Below are 23,666 nucleotides of genomic sequence, written 5' to 3'. Positions count from 1 at the left end.
ATATTTACCTGACAGAGACAGTGTCTTACAGCAGCTACATCTTTGTTGATTAGTATCTGTACAAACACAGAAGACACTATCAGAGAAAATAAAAGGAAATGTATGTTGGAAACTTTCTTAAAGCTAGCTGAAATTAGTCAATTTTACTTTTTCCAATTTGTGAGGGAAGTTAGAGGCTAAAACTTGACCAGCATTATCACCACTATCAAATGAAATGTCAGTGGAACTGGAAATAGTGTCTGAATAAACCACGGTCATCCACTAAAGGGCACTTCACAACAAAACATTTGGACATTTATGTGGGGTGTACACCTCATATCTCAACAAACACACACCTGTGTGGTTCAGACATGAATACAAACACACATACCACCACAAACACCCTGGCTTCTTGTCATCTCCAAGCAAGCCAGTCTTATAGATCTTATAGATCTTTTAAGTGTTTCAACTGTACAGTGGCATGCTTGCAGTCAGAAGTAGCAGCCACCATGAACCAGGCCACTTCCCTCACACAAAAGGGCAGATTATTTACTGAATTTGAAACTCATTATCAAGTATACTGGCCAGACAGAAGTTGTTCTGCATGGAAAATATCAGTGTCTCCTAGACATCTTCTCTGGTAAACATGAGAAGAGTATTCCTAGTAACAGCTGGGTCTTCTTATTGTGAGAGACTGAAACTGTCAATGGATTAAACATTTCTAAAACCACAGAAGGGCTTTTTCCCACTGGAGAAAACTGCAAAGAAACAGGTGTCCACCTGCAACCATCCCCGAAGCCCACACCTCCCCAAATGTGCAGATCAACTGGAATTTTTGTGTGCAACAATTATTCACACACACTGTGGAATTCTTTGTTCAGAAACAGCTTCTGACAGCAGCACCAGACCTAAGCTGTGGCAGTTTCAGAACAATGCTTCCCCATTTCCATGAGAACACACAAAGTTCTGATGCCTCCAAGGCTTCATTACATCCTGGCACTCATCATCACCTTATACACTAACCCAAATGACCTCGCTGGCAGGAGAGAGCTGCCAGTGTGTGGTGCCACTGGAGCTGTGCTTCTAACCAGAGGAAGGTGACACCACTGTCACCCTGGCCAGGTTCTGGCCTACTCTGCATGAACAAATCTTGCCTTCAGTAAGGCTTTTGACATCACATCATTATAGACACATTCACCAGTGTGTAAACATACACAATGTGGGAGCAAAGAAGACAGTCAGACTCTTCTCAGACGTGGCAGGACAAGAGGCAATGGGTACAAATTTTGAAATACAAGAAATACAATTCAGAAATAAGAAGAAACTTCTCCACCATGAGTGCTCAAACATTGTCACAGGTTACCTCATCAGCATCTTGGGAGATACTCAGAACTCATTAGGACAAAGTCCTGACCAAGGGTTGGACTCGATGATGTCCGGATGTCCCTGCCAACTCCATCACTCTTTGGTTTTGTGAGCAGGACCTTCCCATCCCTTGGGCACAGAACAGTTTGCTCCCAAAGTGTGTCTGGCTGCTACAGCAGATGTTCCACAAGCAGCATCAGGTCATTCCCACAACCTCTCCCCTTTGTGATATCCCACTTGGAATTCACTTACTGACAACGCCTGCTCCCTAAGGAAAGCACACATAGAGGAGGAAGATGATACATCATCTTTAACACTGACACAGTTAGACCACAATGTTGAGACTTCATGCTGCCTTCTTCCTTTAAGGCTGGAAGAAAGTTAGGGGTGGCCAAAAGTATATTCTACAACCCAGGAGAACCTCAGGGGGCCTTTTTCTGAAATGCACGTGGCTTGGCCATGCTGACCTCTGCAGAGGGTCAATGGATATGTGCCAACTTTACCAATCTCTTTGAAGAGTATCAGTAAGACCCGATATTATTGAGCCAGACCTAGCAAGGAGAAATGTTTTATGATATTCTATGGCAAATCAAAACCAAAGCAGGAGGCTTATGTTGCAAAATACTGTTTGGAATATCATATTTCTGTCCCTCACTTGTTCTTCACATAAAGACTGAAGATTGAAAAACTGTGGGTTCTTTGGTTTGTTTTTGTTTAAGAAGCTGAGAAATATCACAGCTCCTCATTTTTTCTGCTTCTGCTGGAAGGGTCCATTGGAGAGGGTCCACTGGCTTTTTCAATGAAACAGCATTAGGTCTAACACTTTAATTAAAGGATGTGTCAAAAGGAACACAAAAATACCTTTTAAACATAAGCTGCATGTTACCCTTTAGAGTCAAATGCATGAAAATTACAAATGCATGAAAAACAGCAAAAGCCTTTATACAATCCATGAACCTAGACAGCATTTAGGATCCCACATCATCTGAACATCAGTTCTCCAGTTTCCAGTGGTAGAAGGGATGAGATTCAATTTCCTAACGAAAGCACAAGCACTAAAATTCGTAAAAGCAAAACACTAACAGAGACCCCATGTCAGGGGGAGTGCGTTTTATAACCAGAATTTTCCATGCATTTCCTAATCTTCCTGTATCTTCTCTAATAAGAACAGGATTTCTGAGGTGGTTCTGTTTGCTTCAGGACTGTGTAGCAAAGTTACTGATTAAGTCTGAATTCTCATTTTGGCTCTGCCAGCCCCCAGACCTCTGCTCTATGTACAGTCTGAACCAGTCTTCAACAAATCAAACCACTGTAACCTGTCCCAGCAGTCTAAGCCCTGGCCATCCACCACTCCTCTTCAAGACCCAGCTAGAAGAAACCAGGACAGCTAGGAGGAGGAGGAGCAGAGCAGGAGGTCACACATACACACTACTTGCCCAGCTATAATTGCATGGCTTATCATTTCTCAAATGAATGATCCCATTTTCTCCTTCTATCTTTAAAAAAACTGCCTACTTAGTCTATACAACCATGATTAACTACCTATGGTAGAGCTAGTAGCATTTTTACAGCCAAGTAAGAAGCAGTAGTACAAATTGCTCTACACTACCATGAATCAAACTTAGTACAACACCAATTGCCTCCCTACCTGAGCTGAGGGGGTCCTTTTCATCACTGAGGCTAGACTAAGAGGCAAGCCAGGCAGAACACATCCCATCTGTCCTGCAATCAGGTCACAACCTTGGAAAAAGCAATGAGAGACATTTTTGTCCATCCCAAAACAGCACAATGGTATCCAGGACCAGGAAAGAAGAGGAGATCAGGAGTGGGTTTTGCAATCACAGCAATCTGGGTCTAGTTCCACTGACTCATATTTGCATACCAAACCCCACAGCAAACTGCAGCAAGCAAAAGCTTTTCCCTGCCAGCAGTTCTCACAGCTGAAACATTGTGTATTCCCACTGCCATCCTGCTTAGCATTGCTTGGGGTCCAAATCCAGGGCTCCAAGCATGTGTACAGTGTCTGGCATCCAGCTGGGCTCTGGTCATGGCCATCAGCCACACATCCAGCACTTGGATACTCCAGGTCATTTCAAATGGAACTGGGCACCAATTCCATTCAGACAACTGACCCCTATCTTCAAGCATTAAGTATTTGTTCATCAAAATCCTTCCAAATCCTACTTCCCTTTCCTTTGCAGGGAAAGAGAGGTGAGCATGACCTGTCCTTTAACGTGAGATTTGTCTTTTCAAGTATGAATGACTTCCTGAAGCAAATGGTTCAGGTCATCCCACATGAACATCCTAGTCAAATCCCATCTTAGCTAATTTCTAATGAATGAACCTGCAGAGTAACCAGTGAATCCCAACGACCTTGAAAGGGAAGACAGGAACAGCAAGGCTCTGGAAATCAATTCACAAGACTCATAAAATGAGAAATTATCAGAAACTGTCAAATACTATCCAAAAATTATTCCCCTTGCTCCCAAAATTCCTTCTAAGTTTCCAGCCACAGACAAGAATCCCTATTCTTCAACATTTTTAACTCACATTTCTCTCTCAGAGCACTGCACATCAGCCTGACACGTGCCCCTTCCAGCCTCACATTCCTAGATGCATTCCCCACATTGCCTGCAAACAGGTCAAGCTCTCTCAAGTTTCACAAATCTTCCTTTCCCATCCACTGCCATGGGCACTGCCCCTTTTGCTACCTCAGGCTGGTATTAGATGCACAATATCAAGTGACATTAGTACTGTGCTGGGGCCTTGGGTTGCTCCTGCTCCAGGTTCTCTGCCCTCTCCCCCTGCCCTTTCCCCAAAGACACACCAGCAGCAGCTCAATATTATCTCTGTCCCTGCAGGGCTGGGAACAGAGCCCAGCCTGGGCAGCTGCCTCCCCAGCTCCTCAGGAACAGAAAGGCACTGGGCAGAGCAGAAAAGAGCTAAATGTGTGTTGGGTCACTACAAGCACAGGAATGACAACACAGGTCAAGGCAAACCCAATAAGAATGCTGGAGGAGAGGATTCAATATCCTGGGGAGAAGGGTATTTTGTAGGGAGCAAAATCTGAAGGATAGGTATTAGTCCCACAGACAGAATGTGTTGACCTCATCCTCTTCCCCTGACTTCCCAGCTTCCCCAGAAACTATCATCACTTAAGAATATTGTTGATGCTTGAGGGTGTCCTGTCTGGTATCCATGTTGTGACAGAGCAATATTGCATTGCCCATCATAGTGCCCCAGGTCTCCAACATCAGTGTGGCCTGGAGGCCCTTCCTTCTTCCTTAGAATTCACTAAATTGTGCAGCTTAAGTCTCTGAACTTAAGCTGCATTTATATTCCACCTCTGTATCATATAGACAGGGGATTCAGACACAGCCACAGTGATTTTTAGGTTATAATCACACCTTCCTTCTCTAATTCCCCTTTCTCTTTCAACTACCTCCTCTGAAACCCTTTCAAAATGCTGCTGAGATGAACTCTCCCTCTCTCCCCAAACAACTTCAAGTCTAAAATGCTTCTGTCTCTGACACTCTCCCTTCAGTTTATTATTTACCTTTATCATGCAGGCTCTTTTACCCCACCACAGTTCACAAGGTGTTAGGAACATAAAGGAAATGCTCCCGAGGACTGTAAGGATCAAAAGTGTGATGTCAGACCAGATTATTCCTAAACAATCCCACACTTACATAAACAGAAGGCAGCACTCAACAAACGAGTAGTGAGAAATAAAAAGGCTGTGGAGATGTAATTATGATAAAAACATGTGAGTTTGCTCAGGAATACTGAAATACCAAGAATTTTTCATTTTATCTTTGAAAACCTGCTTTTTCACTACATACTTTGGATAAGAGAGATTGCCCTCTTTTGACCAACATATTGGTTTCTTCTCGAGCAAATATTCCTGGGAAGGGGTGGCAGAGACAGACAACACTTGCAAGCTATCACTGCACAAACCCAGCAGATTCCTCACTGAAGAACCATATAAAAGAAAACTGTCACAGAGCCAAAATATTCTCCTGTGACAGCCAAGCTTCTTGCAAGTTCCCAAATAAGGCCATGACTTTAAAGAGTATGTCTTTTCAAAGCCTCATTGATTTTCACTGCCTCATGAAGAAGCACATTGTTTACATGCCTGGGTGTGCTGATACTCAAACAGGATGGGATGGGCACAGCTCGGTGGTTTCAAAGCCTGGTTTCCAGAGAGAATGAACCAAATAATCACAGGAAGCTTCTAAAGGCAGACAGCACTGCTTTGGTCACTATTTGGGAGTGATTCCTGGTGCAAACCCAGACTAGAAGGTGTGAAGACACTAGCAGGAACAGCCAGTACTCTGGGGATAGACCTCAAGTGAATTTTGAAGCACAATATTGTATCCCACGTCACTTTCCAAAGTTCAGAGGTTTTTGCATCAAAGTTAGAGTTCTTGTTAAAATTCAGGATATGTTTTGGAGAATTTCTCTATTCTTCAAATACCAGTTTACTCCTATTCAGAGGAAGAAAGAAAGAAAAGAAAGAAAAGAAAGAAAAGAAAGAAAAGAAAGAAAGAAAGAAAGAAAGAAAGAAAGAAAGAAAGAAAGAAAGAAAGAAAGAAAGAAAGAAAGAAAGAAAGAAAGAGAGAAAGAGAGAAAGAAAGAGAGAAAGAAAGAGAGAAAGAGAGAAAGAAAGAAAGAGAGAAAGAAAGAGAGAAAGAGAGAAAGAGAGAGAGAGAGAGAAAGAGAGAAAGAGAGAAAGAGAGAAAGAGAGAAAGAGAGAAAGAAAGAGAGAAAGAGAGAAAGAGAGAAAGAGAGAAAGAAAGAAAGAAAGAAAGAAAGAAAGAAAGAAAGAAAGAAAGAAAGAAAGAAAGAAAGAAAGAAAGAAAGAAAGAAAGAAAGAAAGAAAGAAAGAAAGAAAGAAAGAAAGCCCAAAGCCCAAGCTATGGAATTAGATAATCTTTACTGTAACTAGTTCATATTTACCATCCACTCCTCTCCTCAAGTCTCTCCAGGATTTTCAACTTGGTAAATTGTTGAATACACTCAGTGCTTCAGTTCAAGTTTTACACTTGAATCACAGCACTGTTTCACACAACTCTTTGGAAACAAAATCCCTCCTTACAAAACAGCCTTCACAAAGACTTGCAGGTCTCAGCCACTCCAGTTATCCCATCTTCACAATTGTGGTGTGTCCATTCCCTTAATAATCATACAGCAAAAAATATACTCACAGAACTTCAAGGCCACCAACAGAAAAGGAAGAGAAGCAGTCAGAAATTGGGTCAGTAGAGCTTGTGTGTGTTGAGGGCACGTGAGTGATGCTGCTAAGAAGCCACATGCTCTGTAGTAGTACTGAGGCACAAAGGAGACAAAAGCCAGAGGGAAAGAGTACAAGCCAAAGCCAAGCCATACATCACAGTCGTACATAAACACCAAGAAAATCAAAATTGGTGACATGTGACTTAAAGCAGCTCCAGCAAATCTCATTTCTTCTGTCCATGGGCTGTGTAACCCAACAGTGTGGGTGGAAGCACGGTGTCTCTTGCACGAAGGGTTGACCTGCAGTGAGTTCCCACCCTCTCCACTTTGATCACATTCACATTCCTGTCTTCACCCCGTGGAGCACCACACAGCCACAAATCACGTGAAAAGGTGACTAAGCCAACAGAAAACTGATTAATTTCCTTTGCCTGCATTAACAAATTAACAGAACATTCCACAGCAAAATGCTCATGAACTGCCACAAGAGGAGAGCAGTGGGAAGGTCCTTCTAGAGCCAAGGGGGAGTAAACACACAATTACACCAGTTTAGGCCTAACTAATAAACTGTCCTGTAAGGTTTATCTACATGAGAAAACTCTAGAAAGGTAATCTGAATTAACATTTCTGTAATGAATGAAACCACATTAGATCCCTGCAGACACACTCATTATTAATTAAATCAACCCTATTTCATATTTAGTATCATTTAGTTTGATGTGAATTAAGCTTAATAAAATTAAGGTCACTTGAATGCTGAATCAGGTAATATATACAATGGTTTAATTTAGTTTACCTAATTTACTTTACATTCACATTTTTGGTGATTCAGATTAGCTTTCCTTCAAATCCTTGTTCAGACAGCTTTAGAATTGAAAGAGACAGCAAAAACCCGAGATGATGCTGCAGAAATTCCCCCATGATCAACAGTTTTGAGCTGTCAATGAATTCACCCCCCAGGTGCATCCCACTGAGGACACACGGCCAGGGCTGCTGCATGCTCAGTCCCCAGGAAGGCTCTCCCCTGTCTCTGTCTTCCCTAAAGTTCCCCTGATGCCCAGAGGCTGGAGAGAAAATCAGACCCTGGAAGTCTTCACTTCATCCTCCTGCACTGCAAGAGCTGAACAGATGTTGATGGGCCATGAGAAATGCATGTCCTGAAGGAAAATGTGACAATCCTCAAGGAAGCTGAAGTATTTGATGTGGTTATTTTTTAAATAGCAGGTCACGAAAATATTTGACATGTTTTTTACTGTTGGGAAAACACAGCAGTTATCAAAGCTCTTGTTTGTAATAAAATAACAAAAAATCATAAAAGCCTGATTCTTTGGGCAGACATGTTAAATTGAGTTGCCATGTTTATTCACAGTTTTAAGGTCTTCTCATTTTGTTTACCCTGCTCTAACACTTAAAAAGTCACCACTGGGTCTTCTAGCAAACTCCCTTCACATTCCTCTTACGTGACTATGCTTTTTACCATTAAAGAGATTTTTCTGTATACACAGATGTGTAGACAAATGCACTCTGTCGTATTTAGGGCACTAGTCATCTAGTATTTTCTGTGATGCAGGTACCATCTGTGAAACTGAACTGCAGTTCAGGCCTATCATACTGAGATGGATGTTGGGGAATCAGGGACAGAAATTGATATTAGATTATAATCCCAGTGCATTCAAATAGAAGACAAGGTCTCTGGCAAGGTCAGGCTAACCTTTAATACCCAGGCATACCTTTAAATATTTTTTCAGGGAACCTTTAGCTGTGTTGTTTGTTTTGCAGTGTGCATTCAGGATTATCATCTTTTAAGGGTCATAAAAGGTGTCCAAACCTCTGAAGCAAAAGGATGATGAAGAATCCCTGATTGCAACAAACAACAGCTGGCATCAGGGTGCAACTAAGGTTGCAGTGACAAACTTTGACCAAAGTGACAAAGAGATCAGAGACTGGAGACCATAGAAAGCATTCCTGGGTGAGGAAAAAGGACTATTCTTTTAGCAATTTAGCATGGAAGTCCTTAGCAAACCACTGGATTAATCAGACCATGCAGTGATCTAAATGTGAGCTCTTGCAAGGAGGGTCAGACACGGAGCATCATTTCCACTTGGGCTGACCTGCTGAGTGTGGGGCACCACAGCCTTCTCTGCCACTCACACTGTGTGGTGCTGACAGACATCTACACAGCTCCTTGGGCAACTGATTGAGGAGACTGAGCCAGCTGGAAACTGGGAGAACTGACTAAACCAGACCTGCCCCAGTACTCAGGACAGCAGTAACATCTAAATGCACACGCAAGGCATTCACCCCGCACACCTCTGAACACACTTCATAGCTTGAGAATGTCCTTGTGTGCCTTTACTGCTCTTATAAACTTGTTTCTACATTCCTCAGCTTGCTGGCTCAGTGTCCCCTCTGCTATTTCTGTAACACTCTCATATTTAATACCATGAAATTTTAAAATAGTATGCTGGCTCAGGTTTTTTGAGCTCCTGCAAAGAGTTGCAGTCATGCAGTTCCAGCACTATTTTTGTTTAGCAAGCCAGGAGAGAAGAGACAAGCAGATCCTTGCAGCTCACCCTTGGGTCACATCTTGAGCAATATAAAATGAGGCATTCCCTGGGGTCAATCCAACAAGCCCTGGGGGACCCCTCAATAAGACACACACACACTCCTCAGCTACACTGAACACGCTGACCATCTTTCTGTTCCCTTATTATTTCCATTTTTGCTTGTGAACCCCTGAAAGGGAAGGACCCACCTCACCTGCCTCACTAGGAGGGCTCTGGCAGCCCCAGCCCTTCACATTGTTTCTCAGCAAACCTGCTCCTTGAACCACCTGTCCACCTCATCTGCTTCCCCAAGGGCTGGGGTTGTTTCTGACTTACTGACAGGTCTCCAGGTAATAATTGTTCTTCGGAGGTGGGGGGGATATTTTAAACACAATGCTTATATTCCTACTTGTATATGTTAAAGGTGAGGACTTCCATCAGAGGACAGGAATAACTTTTGTCTCCTCTCCTAAAAGCTACAAATTTCCCCTGCTGAGTCCTGCCCTCAAATGAAAGAGAGTCTTCACTGCTCCACCAGACTCCAACCCCTTCAATACTTGCATGTATACTTATATTTATCACGGTCAGTGATCTCATCACAATGGCCATCAGGTTCACAGACATCAAGGACGCTGTTCCCAGTAATAAGGTCAAGAATGTGTACAAGTCCTTTCAAGATTAAGGCCTTAATGCCGTAGCATCAGCTGGCTTTCTCCCTGCCTCCAGCATCAGATGTGGGCAGCTGAAATCCCCAGGGATGGACTTGCAGGTACAGGAAATGCCTCTGGACTGCTCCTGGGTGTGTGATGAACCAGACATCCCCGGGCATCACTCCTCACCACGGCAGCCCTGGAGACAGCTGTGTGTGATCCTGCATGCTGTGAACTAGTGTTTGGCAGTTCAGCATCAATTAAAACAAATAAACACAAAGCCAAGAGGCAGCAGGTCAGGCTCTGGGAGGGTCCATCGCAGCACTGGGCTACCAGTGGAATCTGGTGTTGTGAGCTGTGGATCACTTTGGTGACAGCTAAGAAAGCAGCACCTCTAATGGACCATACTGCATGTGCCAAAGTGTGATGAAGAGATGTAAATCCTTGTTCCACCTACTCAAGGATGGTTCTTACTACCAGACAAGCAAAACAAACAGGGACTGATAAAGGACCTTTTATTAAGCATACAGGTAAAATGAACACATAAGTCCCTGTTGTCTCTCTTCTACTTACTGAATACTCAAATAAATTAATTGCAAATAAATTAACAGCTGAGAAGGCTGTTTTATTTGGATCATACAACCCTTATTTCTCAACATAACAGCTGTGGGATCAAAAACTGATTTACATTCACCTAGGTCATGTATTTAGTTAATTAAAAGAAAGATCAGCATGCAAATGTGTTGCAGCACTCAACACCAATTCATGACGAAGTCATAATATTAAAGTTAACTCATTCTGTCAAAATATACTTGTCCAGTATTTCTCTCATTTTAAATCACAAACCCTTTTCAAAAAGAAATTCACAGATTTTCTCAAATCCCACTACTGTTTGGCAGGTGGGAACTAGAATGACAGACAAAACAGAGCCATGTAATAAAATTTTAGTATCAAAAGTATTTTAAGTGGGTAATAAGAACAGTAAGGAGTTAACAGGAATAGGTTCACATACACAAACTGCATGAAATATGTGCATATGGGGACGCTTTAAAATTGCCTTGTTTCTGATTTTTAACATTTTTGTAGGCATTTTTCCATCTCTCTTTTGATGTCCTCTGGACCGTGAACCATGAATTGAGCAGTGCCAGTCTGTTCAGTGCTGAAGACATATTCCCACTCATCCAGCACATATGTAACAGACATTTCCAATTACAGCTCTTACACTCGAACTTACTGATTTCAGCTATCCTTTCATCATGAGCACACAGCAGCCCTGGGTGTGTTTCCTGCTGCATGCAAACACACACCCTTGGAACATCGCTGCAGCCAAGCTCCTGAACCGTGTACAGCCATGGAGAGAAAAGCATTCAGCATGCAATTAAAGGGATTATGGTGGCCACAGCCCTGCTTCTTGTTAATGCCATTTCACTGTATTTTCTAGATCTCCTCGGTACTGAGGGAGTGGCTTACTGACAAGGGATAAAGGAAGGAAGCTACACACATGCTGACTAAGAAGCAGCGAATGATGGGAATGGGCAAAAAAGGAAGGGGAGGAAGGAATGAATGGATGGCAATACACAATGAACTTTGCTGTAATGCTTAGCATTTACTACAAAGATGGTTGTCATCCTCAGAAATGCTTTTTGAACAGGAGACTCCCATCTAGCAAAGCAAAGACTGCAACAGGACCAAACTTAAGCCTTAAATCCTGTGCTAGACTGAGACCCAGCTACTTAATTATCTTAATTCCCTCTCAGGTAAGAATTGCCATCCTCCAGCAGATAAAGTAATGATGCCAAAAAGGTTACGAGATTTAGCAGCTGCAGACGAGCTGAGGAAGCAGAGCATGCCTGCACCATGGAGCTCACCCCAACAAGAAGTGTGGCCAGCCCTGCTGCAGGAACACAAGCTGCTGGAGCATCTCCCTGTGCCTGCACCCGTGGCACACTACGAGAAGCAGAACTACACAGTTTGCTTGCTTTTTTTCTTTCACTTTTACTCTCTTTTCACAGAAAAAGATGTCTATCCATCCTGACACCTATGTGAAGCTGAAGAAAGACAGAAATACAACCGTGAGATCTCAAGTTGCAGGAATGACACCTACTGCCCGGGAAATGAACTGCTCATCTAAATGAGATCGAACTCAATGGTGAGGAGCTTGCACAGAACAAACCAGCACGTGGACATGAGCCAGCAACGAGTGCTCACAGCCCAGAAAGCCAATTAAATCCTGGGCTGCATCAAGAAAGGGTTAGCCAGCAGGTAGAGGGAGGTGATTGTGCCTCACTACTTCATTCTGATGAGACCTCACCTGCAGTGCTGCACCCAGCTCTGGGGTCCCCAGCACAGGAAAGACAGGGACCTGCTGGAGTGATTTTTAAAGTCCCTTCCAACCCAAACCATTCTGTGACTCTACAGGTCCAGCCCTAGTGCTGACTGTGAGGGTGATCACATGAAAGCCCACAGGAAATTCAGACAAGGAGGGAGGTTCACTGAGTTAAGGTGTTTTAGTCCTGGCAAACAGTATATATAACTCAGGGTAGGAAAAAAACATCTCCATCACGAACTCAGGTGAAAAATACCTTTTTTTGACAGGGAACATGGTTAGTAGTTAAAAAATGCTCCTCCATACCAATAGCTAGGATACACAGTTTGTACCTCAGAGCATTAGGGAGCCTGCAATGGAAGAGTCTACAGAGCATAAGAGGAAAAGCAGGAGCAGCATCTCAGTAAAAGAAATACTTCAATTTGTAGTAATAGCATTCTCTGAAGAAATGGTTTCTTGAGCATTTCTGGTGTCAGGGAGCACTGTCATAACCTACCTTATATATACACCCTTTGCATATGGAAAGTGAATTTTCTTTTCTTCTGTGTAAATACTTCATGACCCAGCTCATCCTACCAAACCACAAGTGGCTAAACTGGCACAGCTGGGGGGAAGAAGAATGGGAACTCTGGAGAAATATATAAACTAACACTGAACTTGAAACAAATGTAAGGCTTGAATGCCTGCATCAAGAAGGAAAGTCAAAAGTTTCTGGCGGCCACATGCCTCTATGACTTTAGGACTATGAAATATCCAGTGAAATGTAATGCTTCACTGGTTGTTGTGGTATTACAGGATGGCACTCTGGATAGTCAGAAATATGAAGGTTTCCAGGCTCAAATTTTTGGTAAGGACTTGCCCACTCTGTGTCCTCTGACTAGTAAAGACAGCTATCCTTCTACAGCTCTCAAATGATGTATAGTTTTGGAAAGACTGTCAGTAATATTCCAAGCATTTGCTCAATGCAAAAATGCAAAGTCTCACAGGAAGAAGCATTCTGCAATGCTAAATTGACCAGAAATGGGGAGGGGGAAATAATTAAACTGTTTTCAGTTTCACAGGGTCTCAGCCTGGACTGAAACACACTTTGAGTGTTACTGGGTGATGTGCACACACACCATGAACCCAGAGCTGTCACGGGAAAAATGTGCCAGGTGAACCATGAGATTCCTACAGCTCAGGGCAGAGATGTCCCCACCAGCCCAGTCACTGGGACACAGCCTGCCCTTACACTGCAAAGCCTCCCATGGGCTAATCAGGAACTACGAAGAATAACCCAAGGAAGGTTGTGTGCCATGACTTGCACCCTGTCTGGAGGTCTGGTGTCTTCTCCCTGGGCAGCATCAGGGCTGCACTTTGACAGGGACAAGAATTTATGGGTGTGCCCATCAAGCCGCGGTGTTTTGGGTCGTTTCCCCTCATTATGGCACATTAGATCAAAAAGCAGATGAAATGGAAGTCTTGGGTAGGTGACTACAGACAAAATCTGCCTGAGGGCAAACAGTGGGCTCAGACGAAGGAAGGAATGGTGGAACAGCTACTCCACCTCTCCTCCCTGCTCCGGAGAACTCAGTCCAGGCCACAAAGCTGAGAGAAAGAAAAAGGAGGGGAAGCACTGCAGATCCCTAGAGTTCTGCAGTCACTATGAAGAAAACAAAAAATATGTGGGGCAATGCCTATATACAGCTGAGGCTGCTTTTGTGCTTACCTACTGCAGTGAAGGACAATAACAAAACAGCAGTGAGATTTTTCTTAAATGTAAATAAAGAGTGGATGAGATGATACTGTGGTTCTGATTCCACGAAGAACCCTGAAATATTTATAACGACCTTTTCAAAAAAAGAAAGCCTGCAGTTCATTCAACTTATTTTATTTCAATTCTGTAATTATTAAGATTTTGAAATAGTTATAATTCCTTTTATTTTGGCAGCAGTTTTAGTAACGTTTTCTGAAGAGGTTCCATACTGCTCCTTACGTAGGGCTCGGAACTGAGAGAAACTGACATAGCAAGAAAAAGGAAAGAAATCACAAAACTTGCAAGATACAGGAAATTATTTGAAACTGAATTGTGTCTGCACTTTGGAAAGTTTTATGATTTCTTACAAGAAATACAAATATTTAAAGTCAAATACTTCAAAAGAGAGAAGTATTGTACTGCCCAAAGAAGCAGCCAGCCAAGGGCAGACAGACTATGCAGACACCTTTAATTGTGACACACTTTAAGGAACTATTCTGTATTGGTGTATTTGTTGTTTAACATGGTCTGAGTGACCCAGGAACAGAAGGGACACACCACACAAACCCACAACACTGAGTTAAATAGACCTGTGCACATTTGAAAGATTATCTTCAGCCTCAATTATACTGCTACAAAATACAAGACAAAATACCCAAAAAAATGAGGGAATGCACAAAAAGATGTCCAGGACCTATGCTTTATTTTAGAGAAGTGAAGAAAAGTTGAAAGTATACAGAATTACAGTATGAAAGAGGCACAGCTGGCCTGCCTGTTCCAGGGGCTGACAGTCAGGAGATGCTGATGGAAATCCAGCACTGCCTGCTCCCAATGGAACATCACTGCTGCCTTGATATGGCCAGCGTGGTACAACCTTCAGTGGAGCTCCAAAATCTCCTGACAACGAGTTTGCCTGCAGCTAGAGCTTACCTAGCCCTCTAAAGATCAAGGCTGAGCTAAAAAAAGCAATTTTCTGTCAGCAGCATAGTACCGCCACATGGGATTTTGCTGACCAAACTGTGACAGGCAAAGAGCTGGGCTTTTCCTATTGAGACGTGCTGGCAGAACTGTGTGGCACAGGTTCAGCTTGAAAGGCTGCAAACCTAAACATATCCAAAGGCAGGGCTGTGGAGGATGGTCTGACAGCTCCCATCTGACCCAGAACCCATAACCACACACCACGGTGCCACAGCACACAGCAGGAGTCAGAACATGGCAGGACAGAGCCTTCCAGTTAAACAAAAATTAGCCAAGTTACAGGCATATTCTCCAGCTCAGAAATCAATTACTAAGTGACAAGGTTAAATGATATTTTATAGCCAACTTGATTTTATTATCCATCTCAGGGTGGGCTCCTGCTTTTCTACTACAAACACTCAGCTACAAAGTCCACCAGCCAAGTGAGGTTGGTAACACCAATTTTGATGACATTATAAGTAAAAATGTCATGTTCTCCCTTGTTTTTTACAGATGCAAACACAAAGCAATGGTAAAGAGAGAAAAGTTAGAAAATAACACTGTATACTTGCAACTCCAGTTACCCTCCATGCAAACTAAAAGAACTGGCAAGATTCTTGAGTTATCTCATCAACTGCTTAATTAATAGAAAATGGGGAGGACACTGAAATGCTCAATACATTGTGTTTATTGGCATAAATGAAAAGACTTTGCTTGCTTATGTCTGAAAACAAAAGGGTTAAGAAGTACAACGTATATATCTTCCTGTTATTAAAACAAGTTTGCACTATAAATATTCAGCCCTCTTATTCTAAACATGTTGCTCCATCCATTTAAATTAGAGCTAAATACAACATCTTTTTCAGATTTCCAGTTGATAGCTATATAAAAACCTCAGAAAAAAAGGTTGACTTCAGCTAAACTTTAAGGGGCTCAGTGACACTGTCTTTCCTCAAAATTTCTGTGCTGAACTCATTACTTTGGATTAAAGCACGTGCTACCACAAAAAAGTAAGGAGGTATATTTTTAATCTGAATAATCCTGTTTAGAGGCTGGTTCCATCTCCAGATATTAACTGTATGTTCTGTTCAGAAAAAAAACTAAGTGCTTAAAGTGGAAGGCTTCCCCCCATCATTGCCTCAGGAGCACAGCACAGAGAAGAAATGTACACTCACTACAGCCACAGCAAAAAGAGAGATGAGTTTTTTCAGAGATACACCCAAAATGTTATGTCTTGTGTTTATTTTTAAGAATAGGGACCACTGAAACACAGATGCCTTGTAAACTGCAGGTATGACTAAGAAATTACAGGTTACGCCTCTGTTGACAGAATGTAAAAATTTTATTTTCACCTACAGCAATATTCATAGACATTTTCCCAAACATGAGCTAATTCTGTTACTTCTAAGAATAAATTAATATTTGCTGTCAAATAACTGCTACATTTGTTATATTGAAGCAGTACTTTTGTGTACTAAAAAATAATAACATCTCTGCACTTTAACATTTTCCACATAGGGGATCCTAATTCATTTTTGAGGCAGAACATCTATTATAATCTGTTTTATTACTAAGGTGTCTGGTACACCCACTATTCACACAATTCATACCTTTGAAGTGAAGACATAAAGAATTATAAAAAAATGGAAACCATCACATAAATGCAATAGGGCAAAGAATAGCACTGTAATCTATTCACCACAAAAAGCGATATAAATAAAACACACATGGCTAAGCAAATGTTTCAAGAAGGTTTTTATTAAATGATTATATAGCCTGCCAGGGTATTTAGGAATTATACAGCCTGTATTTATTAAACAAGAATTGTTATTGGGAAAGGTTTTAGGTGATTTACAGACATGTTTGCTGACAAGTACAGCCTATTCAGTAATGTCTGTATATGTAAGGGGAAAAAAATCCGTAATGAAAGCCTTTAAAAACAGGAATCCATTAAAAAAAAGTCAAACAAAATAATAATGTACATTAAGCATGAAAGTGGTATTTATAACAAAAGACTACTTTAAGTGTGATGCACCTGCAGATGCCAAGTGTCACACAGGGGAAGCAGGAAAGGGCAGCTGCACAAGGACACGCCCAGCAGCACACACAGTCCAGCTCTGGCTGCCCCACATAGAGCAGAGGCAGCCTGGGGGGCTGCAACCTAGAGAAGCACCCCCTCCATCACTGTCAAAAGTGAGGATATGGGGAAGTTCTGGAGTCTCTCCTGGAGTTAAGCATCTTTTTCCTTCCAAAACACCCTGTGGCTGACCTCTGAGAGTGCCCTAGCTCTCCTGGTGGGGATTACTTTGGGGTACATTATGATAACTTAATCCACACTCTGTCTTGGTGGGTCCCTCTCCCCTATTCCATCTCCCAATAAAAAGTGCAACCACCAACTATGGAAGTTCATGTGGAACAGAATCCCATTCCCCATCTTCAATGGGAGAAACCCAACATCGTTGCAGCCTCCCAATCTGTCCATGGTGCCTCTTTGGGGTGAAAGATGGGCTCATGAGTCAGTAAGTCAACTTCCCTTCTTTCTGGGGAGAGAGCTCTAGCAACTCTTCTTCATGGGGCAAGAGTTCTCCCAACTGGGCTGCTAGGTGAGCAGGAAGGAGCAAGGGAAAACTGCCCTGCAATCTGTTGTGTTTGATGACTTCTCCCTGGAGGTCTCTGACTGGCATTCTGGTCAGAGCAGGTGAGACTGATGCAGACACACCTTTTGCATGGTTACATGACCACCAGACACATGACACAGCAGGTTTGTGTGCTTTTGGCCCTCCCCAAGAATGCAATTTTAAGCAAGTGAGAAAAATTAATGGCAATGTAAATGGCTAAAAAAAAATCAATGCAGCTCCAAGTCTTCAACACACACGATAGTGCCAAGAGTAAATGTAACTGTAAATGAAGGTGAAGGCTTTTCTGGACTCCCACTGCACTCTCTAGGAGCAATGCCAACCCTGCAATTCAGGAATCAGGCACCACAGAAAGATATCTGGCTTCAAACTGTTATTTCCATTTTTAAGGTTTCCCAAAGCAATTTTACTTTGCTAAAGATAATTATTAAGTGGAAAAATTTACTAGTATTAAAGATGAATCAGGGGCTGGGTGGCTCTGAGATACTGACAGCTCAAGTGAACTCGAATAAATGACGAAAGAGAGAGGTTTGGACGAGCATAAACCAAACCAAATAACGTTTCCTCTCCATTCTTACACCAGGAAATTGGGATGGTGGGGCTTTTTTACCCTTCCTGTTCACAACTGACAAATTGACACCGGGAAAACTACGAGTTGTAGCACTCGCTGTCGGAGGAGAGAGAGACTGGGAGATCCGGCACGGCCCATGCTGGATGATGGATATTGAGAAATATCCCATCTCCGTTTCTCCGGTGAACTCCTCGTTCCCTTCCTCGCACATCTCTCTCCCCGCCAGAGTCCTTCGCCCGACGAGGCTCTCGCCGTTCTCCCGAGCTGCACGGCCCGCCACTACCGGGCACATCCCAGCTGCAGGGCACGGCATCACCGGGCACATCCCGGCTGCAGGGCACGGCATCACCGGGCACATCCCATCATTAGGGCACGGCATCACCGAACACATCCCATCATTAGGGCACGGCACCACCGGGCACATCCCAGCTGCACGGCCCGGCACTACCGAGAACATCCCGGCTGCAGGGCACAGCATCACCGGGAACATCCCATCATTAGGGCCTGGCATCACCGGGCACATCCCGGCATCACCGAGCATATCCCAGCATTAGGGCCTGGCATCACTGGGCACATCCCGGCATCACCGGGCACATCCCATCATTAGGACACGGCAGCACCGGGCACATGCCGGCTGCAGACCGCGGCAGTTCCACAGGCGCTTACAGCCTTTTGTAACCGGCAGATAATCTGTCAGATGGACTTAGGCACTGACAGTCAAACATGCCAAAAACGTCACCACCCACTCGTACTATCCATCCGGTGAAGGACTAGGAAGCGCCGCATTGCTTAACCTCTCCTCCGCCTTCCACTCGCACAGGAAATCCCCACCCCCACGGCGTGACAGCGCCGCGGGGACCCGAGGTGCCCCCACCCCTCCGGCGGGGGCTCACGGCCGCCCTGCCCGCGGCGCTCGGCGCATCCCCTCCCGCACTCACCTCATCTTCCCGGCGGGGCGCGGCGGCGGCCGGGACCGGGGCCGGGACCGGGCGGTGTCGGCGGCGGGACGGGGGGCGCTCCGGCGGCGGCGCCGCCCCAGCGGCAGCGCCGGGCCCCTGGGCGCTAGCCGGGCAGCGCGGCGCCGGGCAGCCCCTCCGCCGGCCCGGCCATGTTGCCGGCTCCCGCCCGACTGCGCTGCCTGTGTCTGTGTGTCTGTGTGTCCGTGTGTCTGTGTGTGTGTGTGGGCAGGACAAAGCGCCGCCGCCGCTCCGCTCCGCTCCGCTCCCACGCGCGGCGGGGCCGCACCGCCCCCCGCTCCGCCCCGCACCGCTCCGCACCGCCTCCGCCGCGGGTGTCGGGGCAGCCCCTGGCCCTGCCCAGCCCTGCCCGGCCCTGCCCGGCCCTGCCCGGGGCCCCGCCCGCCGCAGGTGGGGTGGGGAGCGGCCGCGCTCCGTGCGCCGCACCGACCGGCGGCTGCGGGCTCCGAGCGGCGGCTGCGGGATCCGCCGGGACCGTCGGCCGGTGCGAGGTGCCGAGGACTTGGCCGTGCCACGTCCCTGAACCGTGCCCGGCTGGAGGGGGCAGTGCCGAGGTTAGAGACCTCTCCTCTGCACAGTGCTGTCCTGTGCAGGGACAGAACCGGTGCTTTTGTGGGTAGAAGCAGGAGCAGAAATGGCATTTCCAGCTAACACCGGAGGGCGGCTGTGGTTCCCGCTCCGTCACCTTCCCCACTTGTCTCAACGAGTGTCACTGCGAGCTCTCTTGCTCTGCTTTCGGCCTCGTCCACACCCACCTTCCCACCACTCACCTTGGGAACCCCGGGTTGCCTCCAAGTCGTGTGTTTCTCCCGTCCAACTCTCTTCCACACTCCACAGCTCAGTCCCATCCCTAACCCGCTGCCCTTCTCCTTCCAGTCTCTGCCTGCCAGCTCCCTTGTGCAGCCCAAACCACAGGGTGATGATATTCACGAGGTCTAGAGCCTGGAACTTCCCTTATCTCTATCCATGTCTCTTTACCTCTTCCCATGCACCACCCAGTAAAGAAAATATTATGCTGAAATTGGTATCATTTGAATATCCTCAAGGATCTGCCATGATACAGGACAGAATTATTCAGTTGTTTCTCAGGTCTTCCATACATAGGTCACCATAACTTGTTTGCCATTTCTCAAAAGTAAAGGCTCTTCACTTTAACCTTCTGTGGATCACCTCCCATTGATCTCTCCCAGTTCTGCATCACCCAGTTTAGACACAAAAACCCCCAACCAACCATGTAATCCCACAGCAAGCAGTGAGTTTCCAGGCAGGTGGCACGTGTGTGCACACGGTGCCTGAACATTACAGGCTCCTGTCCCTCTGTGTGTCTGTGTCCCAATTAACACCGCCCCCATCACTCCCTGAGACCCACCTCCAGCCGCATGTGCATTGAAGGGCAAGGCAGCTGTGTCCCCTGGCAGTGTGGATGGGAAGGTGAGCTCCGGGCAGTGCTGCGTTGTGAGGCTCAGGGGAACGTGCCCATGGTGCAGAACAGACTGTGGGACTGCATGGGAAGTGACCAGGTGTGGCACAGAACGTGCAGGAGATGAAGAGCAAAGCAGTAGGGGCTATTTTCCACTAAATACTTTACATTTTTATTTCCATTTCTCTGAAAGGTTTATATACTCGTACCAATACAACACTTATTTTTACTGTAGTAGTAACCTATGCAACCAGAATAAATGTTGCAAAAATCAAGCCCATAGATTTGATGCCTACAGAACTATTTCACTACTGGCTTGTCAAGCTTTGCTGCTGTCTACTGCAGCTCCATACCAAATGAAATATACTACAATAACAACAACAAAAATATGACAGCAACAAAATCCATGGTGGTAATCATGTATATGCCTTTTATTCAAGGCCACGCTTGTTTCTTGATAGCTAATAAATATCTGATATCTGCTGTTTTCAGTGGTCATTAATACGTTAAAAAATAATTAGAGACAAAGTTACTGAAGGGCCAGGGGGAGCCTCCCACCTCTTCTGTGCGTCACAAGCACAAATCCCAGCTCATGCTTTCCCTGTCCCATAGCAGGTCTGCTCCGTCCTCTTCCCGAGTGGCCCCACCAATGAATCTAAGCTCACTTCAGATAGAGAGGCTCTCCTAAAGGAGCTGTTTCCCTTAGATATAAGGGGCCTCCTTGTTTGTTTGAAACCAAAACTTTTAGTCCTTTCTTATAAGCAATTATTCAAAATCTCCTAGCAGGCACAATATTCTTTGTTTGTATAAAGAAACAACTGTGTCAGACCACATATCTGATATACAGTCTCCTCCAAGTGACAGTGGCTTGGAGAAACTCAACCACATAATTTGTGATGAGGTTGCTGAAGGTAGTAAGCATATGAAGAAATAATGAGCAAAAATAAAACCTATTTTCTTATTACTATCATCTGACTAATCCTTTAGAGTGTGGGTCACCGCCCAGCTCATGGGACATATGGGAGACAGCATAAGGCAGGGAGGATGCTTATTAAGCTAGAGAGTTTCATGGTAATACTAGAATTTAAAACTTGATTAAAATAGAAAATCCATATGTGATTTCACTGATAATCTATTTTTTAAAAATATTATTTCTTTAAGATAGGTTTATACAGGCACAAATCAAACAGACAAATAAATTTATGTAAATCACATTATGGTTGAGATATAAAACTACAAGTTTAGTTTTATAGAAACAAAAATGTCTTCTGCTAAGCCTTTTATCTGGTACCTTGGCTGCACAGCATAAAGGGGCACAAAAAGCTGAAATCACAGCCACCATGTGCCCCAGTCCTGACCCATCCAGCCCTGGCAGCTGCCCACGAGGGACTGCAAACCACCAGGTAAGGACAGGGGTTGCTTCTGCCACTCACCACTGTACCTGCACTGCCTCCTGGGCACAGGTACCCCCTGTCCCTGGGCAAGCTGCAGCACCTCACTGGATATAAACTTGTGCAATGTCTACCCTTGCAAAGGGTTGGGAGGTTTAATTGCCCATGAGGTGGTTGAGAAGTGATACAGAAATGCAGTGAGGTTACTAGATCAGACAATTATATTTGCTGTTTTATTTATTCTTGTAGAAAGAAGTAAGAGAGGAAAGACAGATGTCAATCTTGCTGGCCATTAAGGGCACAAAAATATAACAGCATTAAAAGTCTTTCTTGTATCAGAATCCATGAGGCTTCCTCATCAACATTCATTGGTTGACCACCAGATCACTGTGTTGACAGAAAGACATGACTGGACCATGTAGTAATTTGCTGGGACAAATGTGACATTATATTGCAATCAGAATTGTATGTCTTCTAAGAGACTTAACACTGGTAATTTGTATCAACACATATGTAATCTTTGACTGTAGTCTTGTTAATTCACTTGCTCTTTGCCCTAGGGGAAATCCTGACCCACCAGGGTGGTCTCCATCCTGATGGACTCATTGGTCTTCCCTCTTCACATTGCACCTCTCTCTAACTGCAAATTGTCCTGCAGAACCCAGCAAAGATCTGCACAAGAAAAGTGCTGTCCCTACGGCTGCATCTTTCCCAGCTGAGACCTCCTGGATGGCAAACCCTGATGGATCTGTTGCCAGGCCTCTGAGTCCTGTTGCAAAAACTGCCCTGGGGCCTGCTCTGTTTGTTGCTTCACAGATTTCATGTTAGGAGAGGAGGAGGTGGAAGAGGATGCCTTCCTTAAGCAGTCACACAGCCTGGGCAAGAGGGGCAGCATCCTCTGTAAACATCCTCCTATCAGGAGCTCAAGGTCATCCAGCTGTTTTTCTCAGAGGCTCCATGCCATGTCCAGGCTGGTGCAGCAATAATCTTGTGGTCATTTTTTCCCTGAATTTGTCCAGCTCGGAGCTTTCTCTTGAAACTCTGGCACTTTCCTGTGGACTTGTCCACAAAACTACCTCTTTTCAAGGAAAACGAATGTCCACAATAGTTTGTTTTACACACTTATTTTTGGAAGGCTTTTCCTAAGTAAGGAAGATTTAGCCTTGTGAAAGTCATCCTTGAGAGGAATTCATTATATCAATTCATTTTATCATATCCAGTAATATACATATGCTTTTGTTTCTAAAAGGAATTGTTCCTCAGAGAGCAACATGACTCAGAACTTTTGCCGAAGATAAAGTTGTACAATTTCACAGAGACCTCGCTGAGGCAGGAAGAACATGATTACCAAACTCAGGCGCAAAGCGAGATTCAAAGATTCCCAAAATTCAGAGATGTTCAGTCCTGGATGTTGGGTTTGCACCCATCACCACAACCCTACGATCGTTGGCACCATTTGGCAAAGGCTTCATCTTAGGTTTGTTGTGGCAGCCCAAAGGAGCCATGGTGAGGTCACTCACTGCACCTGGATTTCCTTAGCAGCACTTCATCCAGTTCTGGGCTGAAGAGGAAAGGATGGGAAGAGAATGGAACAAAGAATCAAGTAGCAGAAGAGTATAGCAGGTGCTAAAGGTGATAAGAAAATGGAGATTACAGGAAAGTGAAGGAATTACATAAGTTTGGGATTTTTATTTTTACAAGAAAAGGAGAGAAAAGGAAACTACAAGGAAAGGAAAAAATGAGGAAATCAGGAAGAAGAAGGGAAAGAAGTAATATAGGAAAGGGCAGAGAATAAGTAGGAAAAATAGACTGTTGATATACTTTAATTCTATTTTATTACACTTTTTCCAGTGAAGATGGGCAAACTTTGCTTTCAGG

At 44.5% G+C, this 23,666-nt stretch overlaps 1 protein-coding gene across 2 annotated transcripts in view; it reads right to left on the bottom strand.

The window, feature by feature from the left end:
- The window catches only part of EVL (Enah/Vasp-like), a 142,722-nt gene extending 123,547 nt beyond the window's left edge, over positions 1-19,175 (bottom strand). For both annotated transcript variants that reach the window (XM_088166228.1, XM_088166240.1), the window contains exon 1: positions 18,939-19,175. In XM_088166228.1, the coding sequence (XP_088022354.1) occupies positions 18,939-18,943 (5 nt within the window). In that variant the 5' untranslated portion in view covers positions 18,944-19,175. The remainder of the gene's footprint in view (positions 1-18,938) is intronic.
- Positions 19,176-23,666: the final 4,491 nt, after the last annotated feature.

Source organism: Sturnus vulgaris, chromosome 6, assembly GCF_052056855.1.
Source record: "Sturnus vulgaris isolate bStuVul1 chromosome 6, bStuVul1.hap1, whole genome shotgun sequence".
NCBI classification, from domain to species: Eukaryota; Metazoa; Chordata; class Aves; order Passeriformes; family Sturnidae; genus Sturnus; species Sturnus vulgaris.
The sequence above is the reverse complement of the archived record's forward strand: the minus strand, read 5'-3'. Positions and strand labels throughout refer to the sequence as shown.